The 26,885-nt window shown below is 39.4% G+C and overlaps 1 protein-coding gene across 1 annotated transcript in view; it reads left to right on the forward strand.

Annotated features, from left to right (window-relative positions):
* LOC101863903 (cell division cycle protein 27 homolog) overlaps positions 1 to 25,431 on the forward strand; it is a 51,705-nt gene extending 26,274 nt beyond the window's left edge. Inside the window, exons 11-20 of the mRNA XM_005099899.3 lie at positions 3,493 to 3,601; positions 4,893 to 4,979; positions 5,298 to 5,470; positions 5,901 to 6,134; positions 8,966 to 9,093; positions 9,508 to 9,625; positions 10,118 to 10,246; positions 13,923 to 13,997; positions 17,999 to 18,158; positions 21,436 to 25,431. Of these exons, the coding sequence (XP_005099956.1) occupies positions 3,493 to 3,601; positions 4,893 to 4,979; positions 5,298 to 5,470; positions 5,901 to 6,134; positions 8,966 to 9,093; positions 9,508 to 9,625; positions 10,118 to 10,246; positions 13,923 to 13,997; positions 17,999 to 18,158; positions 21,436 to 21,590 (1,368 nt within the window). The 3' untranslated portion in view covers positions 21,591 to 25,431. The remainder of the gene's footprint in view (positions 1 to 3,492; positions 3,602 to 4,892; positions 4,980 to 5,297; positions 5,471 to 5,900; positions 6,135 to 8,965; positions 9,094 to 9,507; positions 9,626 to 10,117; positions 10,247 to 13,922; positions 13,998 to 17,998; positions 18,159 to 21,435) is intronic.
* Positions 25,432 to 26,885: the final 1,454 nt, after the last annotated feature.

Genomic DNA, 26,885 nt, shown 5'->3' on the forward strand with positions numbered 1-26,885 from the left:
AATACTGTATTATTTTACAGTGAAAGGTGGGAAAGCAGACTTTTAAACATGAATTATATTAGTCTACTTAACCTTATATCTGTTTTATGAAACCAAGGAAGGGAATTCTGAATGTTGAAATATGTAAAAACTGAATAAAAATAAATTTTTAAAAAAGTGATTTAAATCACTGATTTTTTTTTCCACTGATTTTTATTTAAAAAATCAAGTTGATTTAAATTTAAAAAATCAACTGATTTAAATCAACCCAACCCTGCTAAAGAGGAAGAAATATTTATGAAACACTAGCTGGCAACAGACACAGGATTTTTAGTCACCAAAATGGGTCAAATGCTTGTTAGTCAACTTACTGTCTTGGGTTGTTTTTTTCTTTTTCCAATACATTTTAATTCAGTATGGTTAACAAAATTGACACTTTTCCCTTCCAAAAACATAGATGTTCCAATAAATTGCCTCTGTATCTCACTGGCTTTTCTCCGGCCTTCGGAGAGCGCGCGTACGCCTTCGCGTGAATTTTCTCCTTTTTTGAAATTCCTGAGTGGCAGCTATGAGTACTGTACTTCAGGATTCAAACTAAGTAGGCCTAAAAAATTTTCAGTTTTATGTGAGGCAGGTACAATAGAGAAGTAAGGTGTCGAATTCTTTGATTGTATGCTGAAAGCGCTGTTTTTGAAAAAGTAGTCAAACAGACCTGCCCCTCATCCCGATTTAGTAGGGATATCCCAATTTTTTTGCGTTAAATCTCAAGCATCCCGATTTCGTCGCGTGTATCCCGATTTTTTGTCCCAGTCAGCTGTTGTGCCAGATTTTTCTAAAAACTTACTTTGCCTTCTGTTTTATCGCGGGAAGCACCCATTGAACTTTTTGTCAGTAGGGACTTGGAGCACTCTTTCCCGAATACATCGATGTCGCATTTAGTAGTTGACTCGCCCCAAGTTTGTGTGTGATCTTTGCCCGCACTCAGAATTCTCCGATGATAGCCTGGTAACTCTTACATTTTGGGACATACAAACAATCGATAATACTCGTAGTTCTGCTGTTACTTTCAAAACAAGCCTTGTCCGAGGTCTGGTAACTGCACGTTCACATCAAACACTCGGACGAGCGACAGTCGCTCTAACCCTTACACAACTACACGTGACTGTGCTGACAAGACTAACACACAGCCGTTGTCGTTGCTTTAGTCTGAACGCATTATGAGGGATAAGACATTTGTCTGTACATTTGGTCGGTCGGCCGCCGTCGTTGCCCTAGAAGTAGAACGGCTGTCACTCATCCGAATGTTTTGTGTGAACGCGCAGTTAGTTGGGCCCGTTAGTAAAATTGTTTCAATTACACATTCACATCATGTGACATGACTTCGACGTGGGAATTCTGCGTGTCGGGTACCGTCCATTGACGGGATCAACTTAAGGGAAGACCCGGGTCGGCGATCCCAGTCGACATCGAAAAAATTTTTCAAGCTATCCCACTTTTGTTTTTTGCTGAAAAACATCCTTTAACATCTGCTCTATCAGGTCACAATGAAGAAACTATCGAAAAAGCACCCTAAATGACATAAAAGGGTGTTTGAAAAGTGCAAATTACACTAAATCCTTTTTAAAAATCCTGTTTTTCTCAAAATCTACCTTTTGACATACACGACCTCCTTGGTGCAAGGAGTTTTCAAAACTACTAGCTAGCTTCAGATTTGGCGTACAGGTGCTTTAAGATCTATTCTTGGGATCTATGTGAGGGAATTGGAAAATATTGGTAACTTGTAGAAATATTCAAATTTTTTGTAATATGTATAGACCTGCATGTTTGCCGACAATCGTCTGAAATCCGACAATTATGACCCGACCCGCGAGCCGGCCGATGCTATCGCTAGGGCCCACCTGTATCAGTCAATGTGCGTAGTGCGAGGCCTGGCCGACTGCCAGCGCCCCCTTTTTCTCTCGTCGGCACTTTCGTTTTCATGCCGACTGCCGACGTCGGCGTTTCCGACATAATGTCGGAACCTGAGTGTTTCCGACATAATGTCGGAACCTGAGTAGAAATGCAAATACGAAAAAGGACGACGACCTAAATTATCTACTTTCAGTTTCGTGCTCGAGCGGCCATTTTGAATTTCGTTTGTTGACTAATTCAATTGTTCAGATTGTGTGGATTCATTAAAGTCCGACTCACTTGTTCTAATAGAATCTAGATTTAAATAAATCATTATAGACCTCAATGAAGGATTCATATTCCAATTGTATTGTGTCAAGCCCTATCATAGGTTGTGCTGTAATATTAATGTTGGTAAAAAGCATTTCATCAGGTGCGTGAATTATTTTTTTATTTAGAATCTAGACTCAGCTGAGTCCCTCTGTTCGGAATCGGATGCGGATTTCTAGATCTAGATTCTATTCTAGATCTAGTTCAAGGCCTTTTCCTATTCACTTGTTCTACAAGATATATATCTAGATTTATTTAGATTACTAGATCTATATGGAGGATTCATATTCCAATTCTATTGATGTTATTGTATCAAACCCTATTATAAGCAATGTAGATGTATGCTATGCTCCTTGTTTGTTTTGGAATGTGGTTTTTTAATTTAAATTTTTTTTCCATTTTGGACTTGTGCTGGCCTTTTTACATGAGGCCCGTTGCAGGTTCTTTTTTGGGGTAGGTCTAGGGGTAGGGTTAGGGTTAGATGTCTTCTTTACTGTGTTGGGGTGGTCGCTCGTTACTCGGAAGTCCTTCCTTATGGCTCCCACAAAGCTCTTATGGGGGGGGGGGGGGGGGGGGTTTGGGCAAAATTTTCAGACAATCTGGTTGAGGCTCACATGCAGGTCTATATGTACCTCAAAATTTTGTCAACTGACTCTCGGGGGTCCATTGACTTTGAGCTCACTTTTTTAGTTTTAAAGATAGGTCAAAATCCTCACATAGATCCCCAATCCATATAGGTTTGCACTTGTGTGCCAAATTTCAGGCTGATAATTCAATATTTACTATAAAATTCTTCTGCTCTAAGAAACTGTTTTGAAAATCCAAGATGGACCCATTTGTTCAGAAAAAATATAAAAGATTCACCCTTAGTACATCCTATTTACCTATGAACTTCTTGCACAATTACATGAAAGTGAGTAAAAGTCATTCGTGTAGAAATTTTATGCGGGAGTGTACATCTCCCCTTAAGTTCATGTATTGCGGGACTTATGGGGGGGGGGTAGAGACTTGGACTAGGAGTGCTCGACGTGATACTTCAGGATTTACAAAAAATAATGATAACTCGCGCGTGCGCGCACACACGCACTTGCTGAAATACAGCTGTGCAAATATGGGCTTGAGAAAGAAAACACATCTGGTACTGTCCCTTTATGCTTCAAAGGCTGGAGGTCAGTGAGCACTTATCTTGTGGAGTACTGGACAGCAGAAAGTCACTTATGTTCAAAAAAGCCTTATCTCTCTATTAAATTTATTTTTCTCCACATATGGTTGGCATGAATTTTTAATTTTCAGGAAAACAACAAAAGTCAAACGCCTGGGACCTTCTCCAGTACCAAAGGAGTGAACAGGCGTTCAAAACGAACAACCAAATCACAACAAGAACTGAATGAGATAAACAAGGGTGAGTTTGTTGTGATTTTGTTTTGCGGTATTGATACACTGCTGTCTGAATTATTACAGGACTTTGCAGCTACTTGTAAGAGGCTTTGTTTCCTTTTGCTTTTTATTTGAGCTTGCGGAAACTGTTTGATATAAAGGGCTTTTGTTTTCTACACTTACTGTTATAGTCATTTCAAAATACAGTCAAACCTGTGTAGGACGGCCACCCATTATCAAGGAGAAAAGTGGCCGTCTTAGGCAGGACTGATCAAGATGAAGAAAACAAACCATTCCCATCTGAAGTCCCAATCGAAAGTAGCTGCATTGTTGTTGGTTTGTATTTTGTTTGTTATTTTTATTTTGTTGCTGATTTTGCGCAAGGGTGACAATAAAACGAAATGTATCAGACGAGGAAAACCGAGTGCCATGTTAAAACAAACACACGGGTCGCCACCACTCGCAGAACGAGCGACGCTTCTGTCACAAGTTCATGTTGGCGTCCATTGTTGCTTTGTTACAACTTGTGTATGAGTTCTGGGCGGAGCTTGTGGGGTATCATTATGAGGGATCACACACTTACCTCACCAGCAGCTGAAAATCCGTACCTATTGGTCAACAGTGGGAGGGGCCTATGCAACATGATCGGTTGGAGGGACTACCTAACAAAAACGACAGGTGATTGAATTATGACAGCTCGCCCATAACGCCAGGGGCCAGTGCACAATTTATGACAAAACGTAATGGAGTCACTAAAGTGGCCGTCTAAGACAAGTGTTTTTGCTCAGTGAGATAGGGGTTGTGTGTTAAAATATGGTGGCCGTGGCCGCGTTGGACAGGTGCCCGTCTTACACAGTTAAATTATATAGAAAAAATGCAAGGGGGGAAATGGAAAGTGACCGTTTGTACAGGTGGCCGTCAGGGCAGGTTCGACTGTAGTTGTAAAAAATAAGATGGCATGCCCTTTTTTTTTTTCCTTAGATGCATATGTTCTTGATACATGTCCTATAATTAAATAAATTGTCAAGTAGTCATGTAGACTGTCAGCTGTTGTTCACTGTTGGTTTGCCTGGTAAATATTGTGGGAGAGAAAAAAAACGAATTATTTCAACAAAATATTAATTTCTTGGCCCTCTGGTCCTGAGGTTATAAATATATATAATGTGACTCAAAGTGCCATACAGCCTCTCCCCTTCTAGTTTTTTGGTTTTCTTTTTCTTTTTTCACTCATCCTCCCATGTTTTTGGTTTTTTCCTCTCTTCCTTGTAATGGGGAGTGACTCACCATGCTTGGTGAATGTCTTTGTTGCGTTCCAGGTGAGCTGAGTGTTGACACCAAGTACCCGCTGGCTACAGAACTCCCGATTGTCGATCAGATAGTGCAGATGCAACAACAGTCTCTGGGTATGTATGCGCTGGAGCACTTCTGGTGATCTTTCTAACCTGTTGTGTACCTCTTTACAACGTCATAATTTATTCTAAGAAACTTGTTCTTCTTTGATTTTTCAAGGGATAGAACATAAAGAATGTGTGGGCCTGGGATTTGTGTGCATGTGTGTTTTTAAAATGGTTTCTCAATGTGAATTTTCTGTCTTTTGCTTTGTCAGTTAAATTGATGGAAGTGCTTAGAGCCTTCTAGGGATTGGGTGCTGTATAAGTTCCCATTATTATTGTTTATAGGTATCGCTCTTTCATTATTGTTGTGTTTTGTTTTATTGACAGCTGGAGTACTTAGTTTGATGACCAGCATAGGGAAAGCCTACTTGTCGCTCTCTCGCTACGACTGTCGCAACGCCATCGAGCACTTCAGTGACCTGCCAGAACATCAGTACTACACCGGCTGGGTGCTGTGTCATGTGGGCCGGGCTTACTATGAACTTGCTGAGTATCAACGAGTAAGTGGCAGAGCATATCGTAACACGGCTTTGCTTGGTGCTATGCTTGTATATTTGCGCATTGCAAAAATAAATGTTGAAGATGAAATGCAGAATGTGCAGTTACCCACTTTTGCGTATATATTATGCTCAACAAGTATTTAACAAAAATTTCTGAAGAGACAAACCATCCATTCAGGGTTTTATTTCTCAGAAAATAAAATTATGTTGTTTTCCAATTGCCATAGTTAATAATGTCGGGACTTGAAGGGGAGGCTAACAATTTAAGCTCAAAGGAACTGTAACATCAAAGAGTCCTGCCTGGCTGCTTCCTTTTACCCATGGATTTCTTTATTTCTTTCTTTCTTTTTTTTTTCCCTCTTTTCCCCCCACTGTACTTGGATGTCAGTTCCTCATCCCTAACCAACGTATGTTCTGCATTGTTTCACAGTCTGCCAAAGTGTTTGAAGAGATTCGACGTCTTGAGCCCTACCACATCGAGGGTCTGGAGTTCTATAGCACTGTGCTGTGGCACTTGCAGAAGGAAGTGGAGCTCTCACTGCTGGCTCAGGAGCTCACCTCCATGGACCGAAAGTCTGCCGAGGCCTGGTTTGTTACCGGCAACTGCTTCAGCTTACAGAAGGAGCATGATGTGGCTATCAAGTTTTTTCAGCGCGCCATTCAGGTATGGAAGTTTCCTTGTCTAACTGCAACTTTTCTTGTTTTTTTTGTATTTTTAACCCGCTGACGCCGTATCCCGAGACATTCTCGGAACTAGCCGGTTATCCTTTGACGCCTGATGCAGTGACCCCCCTGAGGACCAGCTTTATAATTTTTCTGCACTTTTCGTAATCCGGAGAGCGCCTCGGGGATCGTCAGCGCTAGTGCATCTATTTCTTTCATTTCATGCAAAGTTTCACGGAAGTAGGGGTAGAACTTTTTTAATACGAACTTTTAGGGTAACTCAGGATCACTTACAAACGTCGGTTCTAGGGAAAATTGCAAAATGGCTGCCCCCATGCAGCCTTCGAGAATATGTGTACACAACAAACCTAGCAACATGTTTTGTGTTTTCAATGAGTCTAGTTCATCAGAAAGTGAACTTAGCGATCCTAATGATTCGGAATTTGTGCTTGAGAGGCGCAAAAGGCTTGACAGTGATATTTTTGGTAGTAACAGGGTGACTGCCAGGCCCCGGGAATCGTGAGGGGCCCTGGAATCCCGTGGGAATTTTGTTTAAATCAGGAATTTGAGAAAATCTGTAAATTGCCCCATGAAAGACCCGCGAAAATACATAAAACCAAATCCGATAACGTCCTGTAGTTCATTTTTGTCGGTCGCAATAATGATAATATTCATTCGGCTCTTCTCGGTCTGAGAGTATGTTTCATGCGAATAGAAGGCAGTGGCGGCAAACGGAAGTATATATGTGTGATGACAAGGCTCGATCTTCTTTCGCTTTCATTAACACCCAGAAATCTGCTGGTAATAGTAATAGCCTGATAACGCAACATTTGTAAAATGTAGGTTGTGCATTACAAATGCTGTGTCGCCAAGAAAATAAATCAATATTGTTTTGTCCTGTGCTTCACTTGTGAAAAAAAGAAAAGAAATGTTTACAAGCGTCTTTTTGGGCTTGCCTTTGTGACCGGTCATTGGACCTGCGCGTGTAGATTTTTCACTCGAAGTCTGACCGCTGCGAAGTATGGGACCCGTGGGATGTCACTGCATCTTGCCCTCTCAGAGCTCTTACACCTCTCACACTGAATAGGTCTTTCACGTTTATTTTATAAATCATGACACCCAGACTGGTACGTGACAGTCAATATTCTGGTTCTAGGCTCTTTCTCAGGCTCAAAACAGGATTCTTTTTTATATAGTTTATGTAGGCAAATATGATAAGGGGAAAATATAAATAGTAAGGACAGACTGAAAAACCAAAGTCACTCAAGAACAAGACTCCAGCGCCACACTGACATGTTGTTGACACACAATATATATTATTTTTATTTATTTGTATATATATATTTATACATGTGTGTGTGCCTAGAGAAAGGTACCAATAGTCGCCCCAGACTTTCGAGCCACAGGCTGATAATGACAAAAATCACTTTTTTGACCAGAATGTGTTTCCATTAAAAAATGATAGATCCACCAATTTTTTTACAATGTGCTGAAAGGGTTTTCATTGATTTGACTTCTAAATATTATATTTTGAATTATTTTGAAGGTAGGGTATAATAAAAACAAACAATGAAAATCGCTTTTAAAAGGTATTAAAATCTATTCTTGAAGCACCTTTTCTCTTCCCTAACTATGTTTTACCATTGAATTCCATTCCTGATATTGATATCAACTGAATGCCAACTTGTAAATGAATTTTCCACTTTTTAATACATTCAAAACATCTGTTTTTTAAGTTTGTATGTGTTCTCACGTTTGTTAAACTTAAAAGCTCATTTTCTCAAAATTATATTTTCATACCCTACCTCACAAAATGTGCAATAATGACCTCTGTGGCTTAGTATGGCTATAGATGTTTCCAAAAAGATAGACGTATCTCAAAAACTACTTGAGATATCTAAAAAATTCAAAGATCACCGTGTTCAGTAGAGTTGGGGCGAGCGGACAGACGGGTTCGTTACTCGCGGACTCAGTCAGAGCGAGCGGGTAACGGACGGCCATGAGAACGAACTGCGAACCTCAAGACAGTTAGTTTTTTTGGGTCCGCCCCACAATTTGACTCTCAGCGAACGGACTGCGAACCTCAAGCTTCAAGTCAGTTCGTTTTTGGGTCCGCTCTACAATTGTGAGTTGTGTTTTAGGGTGTTTTTGGATAATAAAAAGTTGTAAAGCATATAGAGCTGCTGTAGAGCATAACTATACTCGATATAGGCATGCAGTTATTTTATTACTACTACTAGCTTTTGTAAAGTAAGCGTTTCAGGACAAAAAGACTTAATAATATATAACATTTGTATAGCGCAAATCCCCACTCAACAGCAAGCTCTATGGATGAGCCCCTCTGGAAAATTGAGAAGCCAGGTTGGCAGTCACCCTGTTAAGTAAAGGTGTAACTTAGTGGAAGTAGGTCTGGTGTGAATAAGGGAAGGGTAAAGCTAAAAAAATGTTTTGAGAAAACCAATATTCTGGTGCTTTTCACAAATATTTTTTTTTTTAAGTATACCCCAGCTGACCTGAGAGCATTCTTAAACAATCTCAACTTCCTAGGAAGCATATAGTGCAAGCGGCCATTTGTAGGTGCTAAAACGAACATACTGACCAGATCTTTCCCTGTCTATGGCCGGGTACCCATTCCCACCTGGGTGAAGTGAGGAAAATTCGTGTAAAGTGTCTTTTCCAATGACACAGCATCGGGCCCGCTGTTTGAACCCCCGAACCCGCAACCTCAGGATTACGAGTCCGGTAGTCTTACCACTTCATACTGCTTTTTGCCTCAAAGCCTGAAAAACGTTATATTTTGTTTTCAGTCTTGTTTTCTTTTATTTCCAACAGGTGGACCACAATTTTGTCTATGCATACAGTTTACTAGCCTTTGAATACATATACCTCGAAGAGTTTGATAAAGCTCTCACTTGCTTCCGCAACGCCATCAGGCTGGACCCTCGACATTATAAAGCATGGTGAGCTCACTTTTTTTTTGCTTGTTTATGTCATGTGTTACTGTGCTTTTCTATTTTGTTACTTTTTAAGAATTTTATTATTAATTTATTTTTTAGAATTTTATTTTATAATATAATATATACATGTTGAGAGGAGGGGTTAAATGAATTCTTGGTTCAGTAATTGTAATTGTGTTGGTTACTGCTTCTAGAGTTGTTTTTATATGTTTGCCCTTTTATTCACAATCTTTGATTAAACCTCTGAATACAAAGTGGTAATAGTATTTAGGTCCTTATCAAAATAATTGAAGGAAGTTGTATAGACTCGATAACTTCCTTTTTTTTATAGATTTATTTGGTTGTCTAATCAAGTCTGTTAAATGTATTGAGTGTTGTACTTTAGGTTAGTATTAATGGTTCTTTTATTTTCAAAAGGTATGGTGTTGGAATGATCTACTTCAAGCAAGAAAAGTTCAGCTTGGCAGAAGTTCACTATCGCAAGGCCTTGTCCATAAATCCACAAAGTTCTGTACTCATGTGTCATATTGGTGTGGTGAGTCCTGAGCTGTCTTGTGAAATTTCTTGGATAACACCTGCTTTTATTCTGGCGATTTCGCGATGCACATTGAACTTAATTTAGTTCTAGTTGTTTCAAGTCTTGTTTTTTTCACTCTCCCTTTTATATATTAGTTTTCTCTTTTTTATTTTAGTTATATATTTATTTTTTTAAATCACTGTATTGTGAGAGGGACAGCCATTCACTGTGCTAGCCTAATTCTTTAAGAAATTCCTTGTAGCTGTAATGGCTTCATATTAATTATTCATCAATTGGAATTGCAAGGGGATGACTGGGTTTCATGCAGTGAGGTTGGAGGGTACATGCTTCTTTGAGCCTGTACATTCTTTCATTTGTATTTTTTAATTTATACTGTTCCGATTGTCTTTCTTTTTATTATGGTAAAGTAGCTGTGAACATTGTTACACATCTGTTTATTTCAATTTCATGAGTAATATATCCCAATGAGTGATTTTGTGTGGTTCTCAGGCACAGCATGCACAGCAGAAGACAGAGCAAGCTTTGCACACTCTGAGCACAGCCATCAAATCAGATCCAAAGAACTCGCTGTGCATGTTCCACAGGGCCTCTATCCTCTTTGCCAGTGATAAACACATAGTAAGTTCTGGCCTTTTGGCTGTGTTTATTTTTAAATACTTGACGGATTCAGAATGGACTTGCTAAGATGGTTCTCTTTCGGGTGGGTTTTTTTTTTGTTTCTTTTTTTATTTTCATAGCTGCCACTTTCCCGCTAAATAGGGGAAACTCCGCTTCATCTAGCTTTTCCCGCTACTTTCCTTCTTCCTCCGCTGGACCGCGCTCAGTCGCAAATTGCGATACTTTTTTACACACGGAAAACACCGAACCGGGAGAGAGACGAAAACGCAGCTTGCGCATGTCCGCCCGTAGCTTTGTACTTTCGTTCTTCTAAAGCTGACATTCCATATGCCCGAAAAACCGATGCGAATTTCGTGTATGAAATTCGGGTGCGATGAAAAAAGAGCCCTCCTTCCATATACGCGAAATTCGCATCCGTCATCTGACTGAAATCACGGCACCAGTTCAGTCAGAGCAAGCACTCTACGTTGAAAACAAGAGAATTTTGCTGTTAGAACTCCTGTTCCTACGAAAGCAGGCTTTAAATTGCTTTGTCCAGACTTGATGATGGTCTTTCCTTCATAAGCTTTGCTTTCTTGGGTCGTTTTCTTTTCAAAGCTTCGGTCCTATCACCGACAGCGCTGGCTGATGTGGCTGCGACACAGACAGCAATCTTAAGTTATAATTAATGTATGTTAGAAGTTATATTCAAGTGCATTTAATTAAGGAGGGGGGGGGGTGTAAGTGAAATGCTATTTTTAGTTATTACATGATTTAAACGATAAATGATAGCATAGATAGATTACATAGACTCCCGAAAGTTTCCCACAAACTAAAAAAAAAAAGTGGTTGCCATGCAAATGACAGCCACCTTGAAAATAAACACTTCTTTTCAGTCTTGGTTTTAACACTTCTCTCTCGAACTAAGGAAACCAACATTTCGACGTTTTCCCCACTAACCTAGTGCTTCTATGCTGCTTCGTTCCTTTGAAGTAGATTTGGCGGGAAATAAGCCCCACCCACTTCACGAAGAATTCGCATGCGAAGAAAAAAGTTTCGCTCCCTCGTGCGAAACAAAATCTTCGCATGCGAATTTCGGACTCGGCCATGCGAAATTCCGGTATATGGATTCACGCAATGACAAAAACGTTGTGCGAAAAAAATAATTCGCAAGCGAAATTCGCACCCGAAGTTCACATCGGTTTTTCGGGCATATGGAATGTCAGCTTAAGCCTAGCGCTAGTTTCACTCTGTTTATTGTGGAGCAACACAGTGTCGATCGGACATCGGGACGTTAGCGCGCCGAGTTGTCATTGAAAACGGCGGAAATTCGAGAGAAATTGATGCAGAATGCAAAAATAAAAGGAGCTCAGCTTGCTGCACTTTGCGTCCAATACTGCGCGCGCTCTACATCGATGTAGATCTACACGTTTAAAGTGAAAGAAATCTTTTTATAAGACACCAGCTTGCAACAAACACTGGATTTTTAGTCACCAAGTCCAAACTGTGACAAATTGACTCAACAAATGCTTGTTAGTCTACTTAGCAGGGTTGGTGATTTTTTAAATAAAAATAAAAAAAATCGATTTTTTAAATTTAAATCAGATTTTTTTTATTTAAATCGGATTTTTTTTATTTTTAAAAAAATGCCGACTCAGTTTGGGATTTTTGGTGGCTAAAAGTAAGTTCTTTTAGTGCAAAATGCATTGTCTTTATTTTAACTAATGATTAATTTAAGTAACTGCAATTTTAGAAAGCCTTAATCTGCTATATCCAGTGAATTATGGCTACAGACAAAAAATGAAGAAAATGTCAGTCTAAAAGGAAGGGGGGGGGGGGGGGGGGGTAATTATGCATAGATAAACTTGCATTTTATTACAGTGTGTGTGTGTGCGCGCGCGCGCTTGTGTTTGTATAAAAAGAAAAAGAAAAAGCTAATTTCATTTATGAAAAAAAAGTAAATTGAATACAGTAATTATTTTACTACTTACAGTGACAGGGGTGAAAGCAGACTTTTAAGCATGATTATTTTAGTCTACTAAACCTTATATCTGTTTTATAAAACCAAGGAAAGGAATTCTGAATGTTTAAAGATATAAAAACAGAATACATTTTTTAAAAGTGATTTAAATCACTGAGTTTTATTTTTTAAATCAAGTTGATTTAAATAAAACAAAATCAACTGATTTAAATCGACCTGATTTAAATCAACCCAACCCTGATTTTCAATTATGAAAAAAAAGTAAATTGAGAACTGTATTATTTTGCAGTGACAGGGGGGAAAGCAGACTTTTAAGCATGATTATATTAGTCTACTAAACCTTATATATCTGTTTAATAAAACCAAGGAAAGGAAATCTGAATGTTTAAATATGTAAAAGCTGAATACATTTTTGAAAAGTGATTTAAATCACTGATTTTTATTTTAAAAATCAAGTTGATTAAAATTTAAAAAATCAACTGATTTAAATCAAACCAGCTCTGATTTCAATTATGAAAAAAAAGTAAATTGAATACTGTATTATTTTACAGTGAAAGGAGGGAAAGCAGACTTTTAAGCATGATTATATTAGTCTACTAAACCTTATATCTGTTTTATGAAACCAATGAAAGGAATTCTGAATGTTGAAATGTGTAAAAACTGAATAAAAATAAAAAATTTTAAAAGTGATTTATGTCACTGATTTTTATTTTAAAAATCAAGTTGATTTAAATTTAAAAAATCAACTGATTTAAATCAACCCAACCCTGCTTTTAAGCATGATTATATTAGTCTACTAAACCTTATATCTGTTTTATGAAACCAAGGAAAGGAATTCTGAATGTTGAAATGTGTAAAAACTGAATAAAAATAAATTTTTTTTAAAAAGTGATTTAAATCACTGATTTTTATTTAAAAAATCAAGTTGATTTAAATTTTTAAAATCAACTGATTTAAATCAACCCAACCCTGCTACTTAGTGCCTTTGTTTTTTTGTTGTTGTTTTTTTTTTTTTTCAAATACATTTTAATTCAGTTGCCTATGGTTAACAAATATGACAGTTTTCCCTTCCAAAACCATAGGCTAGATTTTCCAGTATATATTGCCTCTGGATCTCACTGGTTTTACTCCAGCCTTCGGAGAGCGCGCATCCGCCTTCGCATGAATTTCCTCCTTTTTTGAAATTCCTAAGTGGCAGCTATGTGTTTTAAATTGTATGGAGAACATAACAGGGTGGAGGGTACAGGCAATTTAGTGGTGAAATTTATTTGGGAGGTGTCGATTTCCCAGATAAATCTAGAAATGCGGTGCGGACAAAGTGTAAGAAGTTTAGGATTTTTTTTGGTCTGTTGTTGCCGATATATTTATGTATAATCTCGTTTTGCATGTCATGTCACACTTTATACTTTATATCGAGAGTCTTAATTAAAGATGCATAAGACAGTATAATCTGTAAGTATTGAGTACTGGCGCATTCATTTCCACAAGGTCAGAAAGGTTCAAGAATTTATTATTTCTTTTATAGCTAGTTGGCATTTGTAATAGTGTTTTTTAATTCAGTAACTTGCCGAGGAAAAAAGAGGTCTCTGTAATGGTTATGATCCACTGGATTTCTCTACTGTTGGTGTATGCTCTGAAAGGATCGAATAACAACTCGCCATTGTGCAAGACATATCTTTGTGCCAGAAATAATTGTTTTCACCTTGTCTTTACCAGGAGGCTTTGGAGGAATTGGAGACCTTGAAGCAGATCATTCCAAGAGAATCTCTCGTCTACTTTCTCATGGGCAAGGTGAGAGAAACAACCTTTCAGAAATGATTGTACTGCCAAATTACATTTGTAACTTACTGAAAACATTTTTTAAAGTCTTGTTGCCGTGTTGTTGAATGGGTGTAGAGATAAAGTTTTGTTGCAGCTACTTGGCAATGAAGAAATTGAAGCCCCGCAAATCCCCAGGACCCTATAAGATCAACAATGAAATGCTTGTCAACCTCAGTTCCGTTGGTAAGGGTTATATTCTCCAGCTGATCAACAAGACATGGAATGAAAACACCATCACCAGAGCATGAAGAAATGCTGTCGTCACTCCCATTCTCAAGAAAGTAAAACCTGCTGAAGAAATGAAAAGCTATCGACCCATTTCACTCACCTCATGCATCGGGAAACTAGCAGAGAGGATGGTCTACCACCGCCTATACTGGTGGTTGGAAACAACAGGTGCCTTGGACAGCAACCAAGCAGGATTTTGTGCGGCCAGCGAACAGATGACCAGCTCTTCAGGCTCAGTCAAAGAGTCCTTGATGGCTTTTAGGAAAAGAAGCATACAGTTGCAGTATTCGTTGATGTCCTGCAAGCTTATGATAGGGTATGGAGAAACGGTCTCCTGTATAAGATGACACAGACAGGAATCCACGGGTAACTCTACAGATGGGTGAAGACCTTCCTTACAGACAGGACAATCCAGACCAGGATTAACAATGGTGTATCATCGAAAGCTGTTCTGGAGGAGGGCATTACCCAGGGTTCCTTTCTGAGCTGCACACTCTTCCTTGTTTTCTTCAACGACCTTCCTGAGGTACTGAAATTGGAGAAGGCCTTATATGCCTATGATCTAGCCATCTGGCATTCAAGTAAACAAGCTGGCTTCAGTGCACGACTTATAACTGAGGACCTAGATAGATTCAACTACTACTGCTGCCAGTGGAAACTAAAAGCAAATTGTACCAAGACAATCTACACTGCCTTTACAAAAAGTCCCAAAGCAAAATCTCACCATCTCACTTGCAGGAAACAAATTCGAAAATGTTGAAAACCCGACCTACCTTGGGATCGAGCTGGAAAGCAGTTTTCATTCAAAAATCGTATCTGGTACCTGAAGACTAAGGCCAACAAGAGACTTAACCTTCTCAGATGACTGGCTATCCCTTCATGGGGAGTGGACAAGGATGCACTGAGACAGCTATATGTTGGCTATGTCAGCTCTGCCATGGAATATAACCTAATCCTACAGACAATCTGCAGCAAACCAACTCTGAGGTCTCTTGACAAAATCCAGAACCAAGCTGTATGTTTGCCGACAATCGTCTGAAATCCGACAATTGCGACGCGACCCGTGAGGCGGCCGATGCTATCGCTAGGCCCACCTGTATCAGTCAATGTGCGAGGCCTGGCCGACTGCCAGCGTCCCCCTTTTCTCCCGTCGGCTTTGTCGGCTTTTTCGTGCCGACTGCCGACGTCGGCGTTTCCGACATAATTGTCGGAACCTGAGTAGAAATGCAAATACGAAAAAGGACGACGACCTAAATGATCTACTTTCAGTTTCGTGCTCGAGCGGCCATTTTGAATTTCGTTTTGTTGACAAATTCAATTGTTCAGATCGTGTAGATTCATTCCAGTCCGACTCACTTTGATAATAGAATCTAGAGTTCTAGATCTAGATCTAGATTTATATAGATCATTATAGACCTCAATGGAGGATTCATATTCCAATTCTATTTTGTCAAACCCTATCATAGGTTGTGCTGTAATATTAATGTTGGTAAAAGGCATTTCATCAGGTGCGTGAATTATTTATTTATTTAGAATCTAGATCTAAACTTAAACCAAGTCTAGACTCAGCTGAGCCCCTCTGTTCGGAATCGGATGCGGATTTCTAGTTCAAGGCCTATTCCTAGATCTAGATCCTATTCACTTGTTCTACAAGATCTAGATCTAGCTAGATCTAGATTTATTTAGTTTACTAGAATCTAGATCTATATGGAGGATTCATATTCCAATTCTAGAATCTATTGTGTTATTGTATCAAACCCTATTATTATAGATCTAGCAATATGTAGATGTAGGCCATTATGCTCCTTGTAAGCCTTGTTTGTTTTGGAGTGTGGTTTTTTAATTTTAAAAATGTTTTTCATTTTGGACTTTAGCTGGCCTTTTCACATGAGGCTCGTTGCGGGTTCTTTTTTGGGGTAGGGGTAGGGTTAGGTCTCTTCTTTGTTGTGTTTGTTGGGGTGGTCGCTCGTTACTCAGAAGTCCTTCCTTATGACACCCACAAAAGCTCTTGGGGGGGGTGCGCAAAATTTTCAGACAATCTGGTTGAGGCTCACATGCAGGTCTATGTACGATTTATCTCCGGAGCTTTGAGATCCACTCCAAATGCAGCTTGCGAAATCCATACGAACCTGGAATCCTTGGACTTGGGGAGAGGGGCAACAGGTGTGGAGATGAGTGAGCTCTACAAAAGAATAGAGAAATACCACCCGAAAAGAAGAATAATCAAACAGAGACGACCAAAGAAATGATTTCAAGGAAGATCAATACTCGGCACAGCCTCTGAACTAGTAGAAAAACACCATCTTCCATGTAACAGAGAAATGCTGAAACCTTTTAGACCAAAACTCCCCCCAAACACTAACGTCAAGAACGCCAACATCAAAACTTCCCTCATAAAGGAGACTGTGAAAAGGGGATGCGACCCAGTAGAACTAAAGACAACAGCTCTCAAGACAATTGACTCCTACCCTAGTGGTTCAATTCATATTTACACAGATGGGTCAGCCTTCAAGGGAACTATTAATGCAGGCTTTGGGGTAAGAATAGAACGTTCTGGCAAAAACGTGCAGAACTATTTGATGCTTGTGGTACTTCTTGTACGGAAAATCAGTATTCCAAGCTTTGAAAAACATGAATTGCGAAAGCCCAGCCTGCATATCTGTGGTTGAAACAATCAACACCTTCTTACAGATATATGCCATCGACCTGACTTTACAATAGATACCTGGCCACAGCAACATCCCAGGAAATGACAGAGCAGACACCTTTGCCAAGAAGGGAGCATCACAAACACAACCTAAAAAATCCATATCAAATCAGACAGTCAAGAACATCATCAAATGCGACACCAGGGAACATTGGCTGAATGGATGGGCGATGGGCAAAACTGGAAGAACTGTATTTGCACACATGACTGCTCCCAACTCAAAAGATGCACTAAACTCCCTGTGTAGAAGAGAACAAGTCACTATCTTTCGTCTGCGAACACAACATATCCCAATTAATTCCTATCTAAATAGGATCCGCAAGGATACCCCACCCGACTGCCAGGGTGAAACAGTATCACACCACTTCTTTACCTGCCGTGCACTTAGCGACCTGCGTAGTACCTGCCTACCTGCCTCCCCAGACATCGGAAATACTCTATACAACGACAAAACACAGCTGATAAAAACCTGTAAATTCTTTGCCATATCGACAGGCCGATAGTACTCAAATGGCTGCTGGATCGAAAAAGTAAAGTAAAGTTGCGGCTACTTTTCCAGCGGTATAATTCTCTGTCATTGCACATATTTCTTTCATTAAAGTGAAAAGTTCAGTGCACGCTCGTTCTTATGTTAGGGTGAATGGGTAATGGGCACCCACATATGGTTGGCTATGTCTTTGATTTGGTTCTACTTGTGTGTTCCTGGGGTGGCGTCGGTGGTCTAGTGATTAGGGTACAGGGTGTGTAATCGTGAGATTGCGTTTGAGGCTGGAAAGGAATTTTACACAAATTTTCCCATTTGCCTCAGTCTAGTAGGAAATGGGATGTTAAATTCTGATGTCCTGTGTGTTGGAAGGGGTCTTAAACCAGTATTTTGTTTTGTTTTGTTTTTGTTCATAGTGAAAGGTGCCCATTGTTGTGCAGGCTCTCCATAAAACTCAACTGATCAACAAGATTGAGATTAAGGGGTATCAGGGTTGCCATGGTGCTTGCTTTTTTTTTTTGTGATGCCCTCAAAATTTTATGATGCCCTCAGGTGCACAAGAAGTTGGGCAACACGCATTTGGCCATGATGAACTTCTCTTGGGCCAATGACCTCGACCCCAAGGGTCTGAACAATCAGATCAAGGTGGCGGTGGACAAACGCTATGTCACAGAGGACGATGACCCTCTGGCTAGACTGGAACAAGATGCTGGTAAGCAGGGAATTGTGTTGAGCTGTGTTGGAAGGGAGAAAGAAGAGTTGAAGAATAGAAAAATGTTGGGTAGATCTGTGTGTAAATTAGCTGACGAATCTGACATTTTGAAAATTGTAAACAATATCCCAGAAAATTGCCGATAAAAAACTCCAAACCTATCCCAGACTGCGAAATGCGTGGCCAGCGGCACTAAAAACGATGGACTATAGTCACCAGCAGTTTAAAAAATGGCTATTCTCATGTCAGCGGCATAATTTCTACGCTCATGTCGGATCGCGACCAGCACGCGGAAGGGAAGTATGAGTCATCGGGACCGGTCATGATAGGCACACAGAGGGTTACGAACTGGTCATGGATTAGGGGTGATTAGAGTGGGTGTAAGATAGGGTTGTATGGGAATCTTGTTAATAGACTTGTCGTTTAGGTTTGATGGATGTGAGAATGGCACAAGTCTCATCAAGTACAATGGAGAGGTGATGAGAAATAATAAATTTCAACAGAGTTGACCCCTAGGCCAAGAATGACTCTTAGTCTCCCCAATTTTTATCATGGCCAAATCCAGCTGGTAAAAAAATACATTGCTAGAGTTCAAAAGCAGGGCTAAACTTTAGCACAGCTAGTGCTATATTTTTTTGCTGGTCGGTTTCAACCATATTGAATAGGAAAGGGTTAAAGCTGACTGGAGATTTTGTATCTGTGGTGATGAGCACGCTCTGGCGGTTTCTGGGATTGTTACTTTCAGGCTAGGGACACGGACAGGGACAGTCAGTTGCTGTCACAGCAACACATCTAAAAGCGTGCACGCCAAAACTGCCCATAATTTCTTTTAAAACACACCAACCCGGCTATGTTGAACACGGACAGGCACAGACAGCAACAGCCAGCGACAGTAGGAAAATTCGAAAAGTGCGTGCACTACTTCTCCTGTCTGTCTGTTTCAAGGGAGTTAAATAAAGATACGATTACAGTGAATGTTCTTGTCAAGATGGAGGATTTTGAAGAGAAACTGATCATTGCGGTGCAAGAAAGGCCAGCAATTTATGACAAAAGTGAAAAACATCACAACGGAAATGGGTGTCTGGAAATTTGTTGCCATCTTTGTCAAATCTTCCTCAAACAGGTCTAGAAGATTTCTGAATGTTGAAGGCTGCATTCGAAAATATTCAATGAATTTTTCCTCATCATTCACAAGCTGTGGGAGGAGATGGTGATATTCACCTAACGAAAAGCGTTTTTTGATAATAGGATGAACCGCATATCTTCGATGAGAAATTTGTGAACGTCTTAATTTCCTTCGTAACCACAATAATAATAAGAGTTTCTTCTTCTTTGTCAGCGCCATGATTGCATAGCTGCCACTTTCCCGCTAAATAGCGGAAACTCCGCTACATCTAGCTTTCCCCGCAACTTTCCTCCTTCCTCCGCTGGACCGCTCTTGGTCGCAAATTTCATACTTTTTTTCCACGCGGAAAACACCGAACCGGGAGAGAGACGAAAACGCGGTCTGCGCATGTCCGCCCGTAGCTTTCTACTTCCGTTCTTCTAGGCCCAGCGCTAGTTTCACATTGTTTATTGTTGTGGAGCAACACAGTGTCGATCGGGCATCGGGACGTTAGCGCGCCGAGTTGTCATTGAAATTGGCGGAAATTCGAGAGAAATTGATTCAGAATGCAAAAATAAAAGGAGCTGGAATGAGAAAGAAGCAGCCGGTGTGCGACTTGAAAAGTTCATTAGAAAATTGAACTAGCTGTTTTTTTGCGAAAGAAATCGCGGCCCGCGGCACTCCTGTTACAGTTACAGTCCTGTACAATTGCGGTCTCCCGTTTGTTTACATGACGGCTATTGTGGCTGCTGCGGAAGTGAATCTAGATTTAGATCTAGAAAATCTATCTCTAGATATAATCTAGATCTACACATATTTAGATATTTCTAGATCTAGATTAGGTAGCCTAGGCTATAATTTTAATTCAGTTTATCTCTAAATAAGAAACACACTACAGGGGCACTAAGTGCAAACTGGACCGCAATTGTACAGGAGTGCCTGTGTATCCTTGATCCGATACTGCTCTACGTCTATGTATGTACACGTTTAAAGTGAAAGAAATCTTTTTATGAGACACCAGCTGGCAAAAAACACTAGATTTTTTTGTCACCAAGTCCAAACTGTGTCAAATTGACTCGAATTCTTGTTAGTCAACTTACTGCCTTTATGTTGTTTTTTTTGTTGTTGTTTTTTTTGTTGTTGTTTTTTTCAAATACATTTTAATTCAGTTGCCTATGGTTAACAATATGACAGTTTTCCCGTCCAAAACCGTAGGCTAGATTTTCCAGTATATATTGCCTCTGGATTTCACTGGTTTCGGAGAGCGCGCGTACGCTTTCGCGTGAATTTCCTCCTTTTTAAAAATTTCTGAGTGGCAGCTATGTGATTGACAATGTTGCTGTCTCTTGCTGCCTGTTTGAATGTGACCACATTTCCCTGTGCCTGTCTGTCCCTGTGCGACAGCAAGTAACTGTCCCTGTCTGTCTGTGTCACCGTGTTCGTACCCTAAGACTGAATCTATGTGTACAACTTTCATTTTGATTTATGCAACTGAGTTTTCAGTGTGATTTCTTGGTAATGGATTCAAAACATCAATAGCTAGAGGCTGCACTGTGTCTATTGTCTTTGAAGCTCTGTGTCTATTGAGCTTGGAAATTTGTATTTTGCCCTGATACATAAGGGCTTGTGTCTGTATTCAAATTCTGTTCACTGGTCTACATATACTTGTTTCACATGTCTCTCATTGTGAATGTTGTTGAAGCTAGATCTGTGGGTGCTTTTAAATAGAAGCGGGTGGTTGGTGGGTGCTCTGATGAGATTTGTTCCTTCTTTCCTATTAACAGCTACTGTCCGTATCTCTCCTCCTCTTTTTTTGTTTGTTGCTCTCTTTCAAAAAGTCCGGGCTCGAGTCTCGGGTACCTGACTTCGAATTGGGGAAGTAAAGGCGGCGTGGAAAGGAACTGGCTGCCCTACCACAGTATGCCGAGGCCTAGGGAGTTGTCTCACTAAAAAGGCAATCTCCAATGTCTGGATTGGGTGCGGGAACAACTTTACTTTACTTTTACTCTCTTGTAACGCCTCTTATCTTGGGCATGTAAATGATCCAAATGTGTTACAAGTGCAGTAAAACTTTTATTTAAACTGACTTTGAAATGAAAGATACCACCATTTCAAGATATTGCCTGTTGCCATAGCTGTACTAACTTGTGCTCGGTGTATGCGTCTTTTTAGCCTTGGAAGGGGAAGGAGCTGGAGCAGTGGCATCAGCTGAGGCAGACGCAGGAGCAGAGGCAGAGGGAGATGAGTCAGCCAATCAGGACGAAGCAAATCTCTTCCTGATGGATGCCCCCAACCTGCAGGCCATTGAAAGTGACGAGAGTTTATGATGACTGTGACTTGCGCTAGGTGTAGGAGAATGACTCTGAAGGGAGGAATGACAACATGCCACAACTGTTGGGAAGTGATTCTGTTTGCTTGCTATATTTTATTTCTCTGATTTCTGTGATCTTCTGATGGGTGGAAATGGAGTGAGTCATAATGGATGAATTGTTACGTGTGAGGTTCGAATGTACAAATAAATGAAACATAGCTCTAATGTAGTCCTGTGGGTACATTTTATCACTGTAGGATTCTAAACGGCTAACTCAGTTTCTGTAAATTTTACAGTGGAGTGAAAAAAACTAAGCGAGGCTGTTATATATATACATTTTAGCTGTTAAAAATCCAACATTGTAGTGACTATTTGGATATGTTAATGTGGCTGTAAGTTATTTATAGGATGCATTGTGTGATGTGTGTCTGAATTCAGAGAGAAAAAAACACACAAAAAACTGCATTTTAGGGAGTAAGCTGTTTAGAATCCTACAACGATGATTTTGAGAATATTGTGATGTTGTTTCCTCGAAGTATGGCCACTTCTCCTCTTTCTTCTCTTGTCTTTTAAAAAACTGAAATTGTTCTATTCCACTTGTTTAGAGATTGCACAAGCTTGAATTTTCTTCTTCTGTTTCCACAAATTGAAAAGTATTGTATAGTGATGGTTATATCTGAATTGACTGTAGTTGAAGGAGAAGAAAAGGAATAACATCTGCCTCCTGTGCAAAGACTATGTTACACAGGCAGTTCAAAATAAAAACCCTCATATAAACTTGCTATGCAATTCTGCTGCCAAAGACCTCTGTTCACAATACATCTGATAATGTGGTAGGAGCAAAATGATTTTTACTGCAGTACTGACTATAGTTAATTGTGGCTATGTATTATTTTTTTTAAAAACATAAATATATTATATCCTGGTCTTGAAATACTTTCACAAGATGTCATTATTCAGTTTGACTAGAATAAGGGTTGAATGTTTTTAAAAATCATTTTATTTCCAGCACAACTGACTTTTGCTAAATGTTTTCTTTTTTCCTTTTAAACTTTTCTTTCTAATGTGTTACGTTTCTTTTCATATACGGTTGATTTTTGTGCATGGAAAGCTTTGGGTACATAGTTATTGATAGATTGGATTATCAAACCAATTTGTCTATTTTAGTGGAGCTGGCATAGTTTTCAGAATTTATGACCCATTAGGAATAAAATGTTTGAAAAAGATTGTAGAATAAAGAGCAAATATACTGTGTTCCTGTTTTATCCTACGTCATATTTTATTAAATTGTCAACCCTACTTTTTGCTTTTTGACTAATCAATACAATGTGTTCCCTCATAGAAGAACAGTTGAGCGAGTGGTTGGAATTTGAATTATTGAAAAGGTATTCTACTCACTATTTCTGAAGCTAAACCGGGTATTTTTTAGTACCAAGTTGATTCTGAGCAAAATTTCTCTTTCTCTCTCCATTGAGCTGGAGTAAATAAAAAAGAACACACCTGCACTGTCTAAAACTTTAGTTGGATATTAAATACTTGAACGGATGCAACGGCATTCTTCAGCTGGATTGTTCTTTTCCTTGTACAGTGCTTCCACTCTTCCGTATTTTTACGGAAATCCGTACTTTCTGCCAGTTCCGTACTAATTGTTCCTCCATTATCAACTCCCTCCGTAAAAAGCTGCGACAGCATAGGACTACCGAAATTCCGTAGCAAAAGTTCCGTACTCGTTGTCGTATCGTCTAGTACTAGTATAAGTTACGGATATTTACAGTAATTCTCTCGGCAGTAAGTTAATGTTATAGAAACCAGCCAGATTGCGCATTTCCTGCAATTGGCCATTATTCTGCTGTGCCCCATGCATTTACTGCGGGTTGGTCGGCAATACGTTTTTACCTGTGGATTGATCAAAATGTGGCGAACTTTTTGTGCCAATTTCCTCCTTTCTATCATTCACTCCTTCCGTCTGTCTATCTTCAGATTTTTTACGAGGCTGAAAAATCTGCGCGTTTATCAAGTAAATTGACTTGTGATTTTAGACAGAAACATGCTGTTAGAAAGAAACTTTTTTACAAATTTGTCTAGATCTAGAGAAATAGTCGATACAAAGATTATACGCCACGGGAACGCGATAGGGCCGCTATGAAAGAAATTTATGCTAAAACTACTAAAATCAAGAATAATTCAAAGTGGTGTTCCGAGGTTGTGAAATTCAGACGTGAAATTTAAGGAAGATTAGGGTATACGCCAGGTAACTGTATTGTGAAGGTACATATATATTCATTATTCCCAGGTTTGCCTTCTATCAATGGTGCGGTGCCTAATTAATCGAATTACCTTATCGTAGCAATGGAAGGGAAAACTGCTTTTAAACATTGCCATCTATGGAAATATATTGTGTAGATCTTGGTGAAGAAATAAAAAAAGACAAAATGTTGGTGAAAAAATAAATGTTATGGTTTGTGGGCAATCTTTTCAAACAGGCTCCCAAATGCCATTTTCAACCCTCTAAAAGCACTAACTTTCCATTTCTGCGGGGGTTTCGCCCCCTGAACCCCGAACGGAATGCTGTCCCTGGACCCTGCTAGGGATGCGGCCCCCAGACCCCCTGCAGAATTTTCCTTACTTTTCAGCTTCAGCTGGTGGAAGCACTGCTTGTAGGGTATAGCATAACCCAGCTATGGTAGTCATCAAATTATGGTGTGTTATCTTTTCTTGGGCATGCTCGTTGGCGCATCGACACTACTCAATTTTTTCTTTTAATAAAAAAATCGAGGCTTTTTCAAATCAAAGAAGTATATGGCATTTGATTCCTAGAAGACATGCTGTAACATTTCAGACTTGGTGTCTTGTTTAACTGATACAATCTATTTATCGGTTCATAGTTATAGACATGGTCCTTACAAAAGGATAGCTCTTTTCTTTCATTCTTGTTATTCTCTCTCAGTACTCTATACTGTTATCTTATTCTCTTATCCTCACCTGAAGTATGTGTAAAGGGCATTACAGAGTTCATAAGTTCTTGAGTTTACTTATGTGATTGGAAGCTGTTCAGTATATTTTTGAGAAATGTATGCGTGGCTAAGGCATGTTGTAGTACTGTTGTGTTTGGAAGTGTGAGTTGGGCTGTGTTTTTCTCTCCACCGTCCCTCTTTCCCTCATTATTTTATAAAAAAAACTATATATTTATGCATTGTCAGCAATTTTGTACATATACTGTATGTCGTAGGCCAAAATGCACTCGGCTTTATGAAACTTTTCTAGAGGCCTTTCAGAATACATGTTCTTCGTGTAAATAATTTTATTGTGTCTTGGATGTGTGACTGTAAAGTGCTAGAGAATTGTCTGTTGTACTGACTTGGGAGCTTTTGTAATTTGGTGCACAGTATACATTTGGAATGGAAGAAGTGGTGAAAGGATAGAAATGCAGACGGCTGTCATGGTTTTTATTGTTTTTGGTTGTTGTTTTTCTCCCTTTCCGCAATTTGACTACCCCAAATTGTGTTGCTCAGAAGGCAAGCTGTATTTTGGAGGAGTGTGTCAGTTTGTGTCATGAACAAGTTCTCTGCCAGGAATTATGTTTGTTGAACTGTGGCCTGTTCAGGGCCTGCTCAAATAGCGAATCGTCTTTGGTAGTATTATGCATAGATGTTTTGAGTGATGCCTCAATTTTACTTTTTGTGTTTATTGAATGGGATGGGCAGAGAATGTATGCCTTGCATGTGTGTGTGTGTGTCTGTCTCAATGGTATTTATGGTAGTAAATGTTTGGGATCGTGTGGGGCAAGCCATGTCTTTTGTTGCCTTGTTTTCATATTGCTAAGAGGGATCCAATAAATACATGTCCATCAAATTGTTCCATTGGGTCAGAGTAGCATTTATTCAATTGTTCTTTCCATGTTTGTTTTACTGTTGATTTGCCAGCCTGAAAGCTTAGTCTGTCTTGTGTAATGCTACAGATCTTGTTGTCTCAGCTTGATCTGAATGAGACTGGTGTAGGATGGGTTTGGTGCCGGCGCACAAGCGGCAGTCACTGGAGCGAACCGGCTTTCCTTATATATATTATCGTGGCGACTTGTGATTGGCCACACCCACACAGACAACATTGACTCCTTCTACATTGTAGTCTGATCGCGAAATGCATGTTTACTACATCTATTGAAGCTGACTGCAAATGTCTTCTTAATCTTAGAAAAATCTGAATTCCAGGCCAATGCTCATCAGGTTAAATTTATTGTACCACGGACGTCAAATGCTCTGGCATTAGAGCAAACAGTTTGTTGTCACAAAATTAATTTTAAGAATATCAAATTCACTTCTAGATTTTGAGGTATGGCAGATTTTCTCAGACTGAACAATCTTCTGAGTTAAATGAGACAGGGATGAAGCAGAGCCTGGACTGAGTCAACTGAGTGGGAATATTTTTGTCTCATTCTTTATGACTTTATAGAAACTATCTTACAGTGGATATGGTATTAAATTTTAATGCAAATGAGAATGACACGTGATGTCATTTATTAATGTATGAATATTAATCAATCTAATTAAAGTAACCTGAAGGAAGAAATTCAGCCAACTTATCATACAATGTACGTGTACCGCTGAAAATGCAGCCCACTCTCCGTTTTTTAAGTTGCCCGAGTTTCAGACGCTTGGAGCCTTTTGAAAATAATGTAAGATCACTTCCAAATGTATACATCCTTTCTTGATCAAACAAGAGCCTAAGAATGAGTGGACAATAGCGTAAAATTAAAAAATGGAGCGGAAATGAAACCCCAATCTCCATATTTTATTAAAGAAAAGAATGTTCCTGCAAGTTAAAACAATAATAAAATTGAATTTATTGACTGAGTGTACGAAATGTCCAATGCTCTAAAACTGAGTCAAGCACTTCTTGCACTAAACTATTACATCAATAAAGGCGTCATGGAAAGAAGAAAATGCATTATATGTACTGTACAATCCTTTATAAACCCAATGAGAATATCGACTGTTTAGTGTTAGACTCTGACATATGCTGTTTTAAGAAGTGATGTATGACGGAGTCTTGGTTGAAGCGGTTGCTTTTTTTCTTTCCCTATGGAGGAGATGTTGCTGCTAGCTTTGCTCCTACCATGATATATTCAAAATTTACTCAACATCAGCACTGAAGGTGTCAGGTATCAAAGTTTGACTTGAATTCACAGAAATAGTTACTATTTCAAATAGTATTTCTGGAGATGTTACATAAATATTAAACTTTAACTAAAGACATTCACAGAACAAGAATTGGACATTTGGGCATCGATACAGCACACAACAGACTTTTCCGG

Source organism: Aplysia californica, unplaced genomic scaffold (genome assembly GCF_000002075.1).
Source record: "Aplysia californica isolate F4 #8 unplaced genomic scaffold, AplCal3.0 scaffold00229, whole genome shotgun sequence".
NCBI classification, from domain to species: Eukaryota; Metazoa; Mollusca; class Gastropoda; order Aplysiida; family Aplysiidae; genus Aplysia; species Aplysia californica.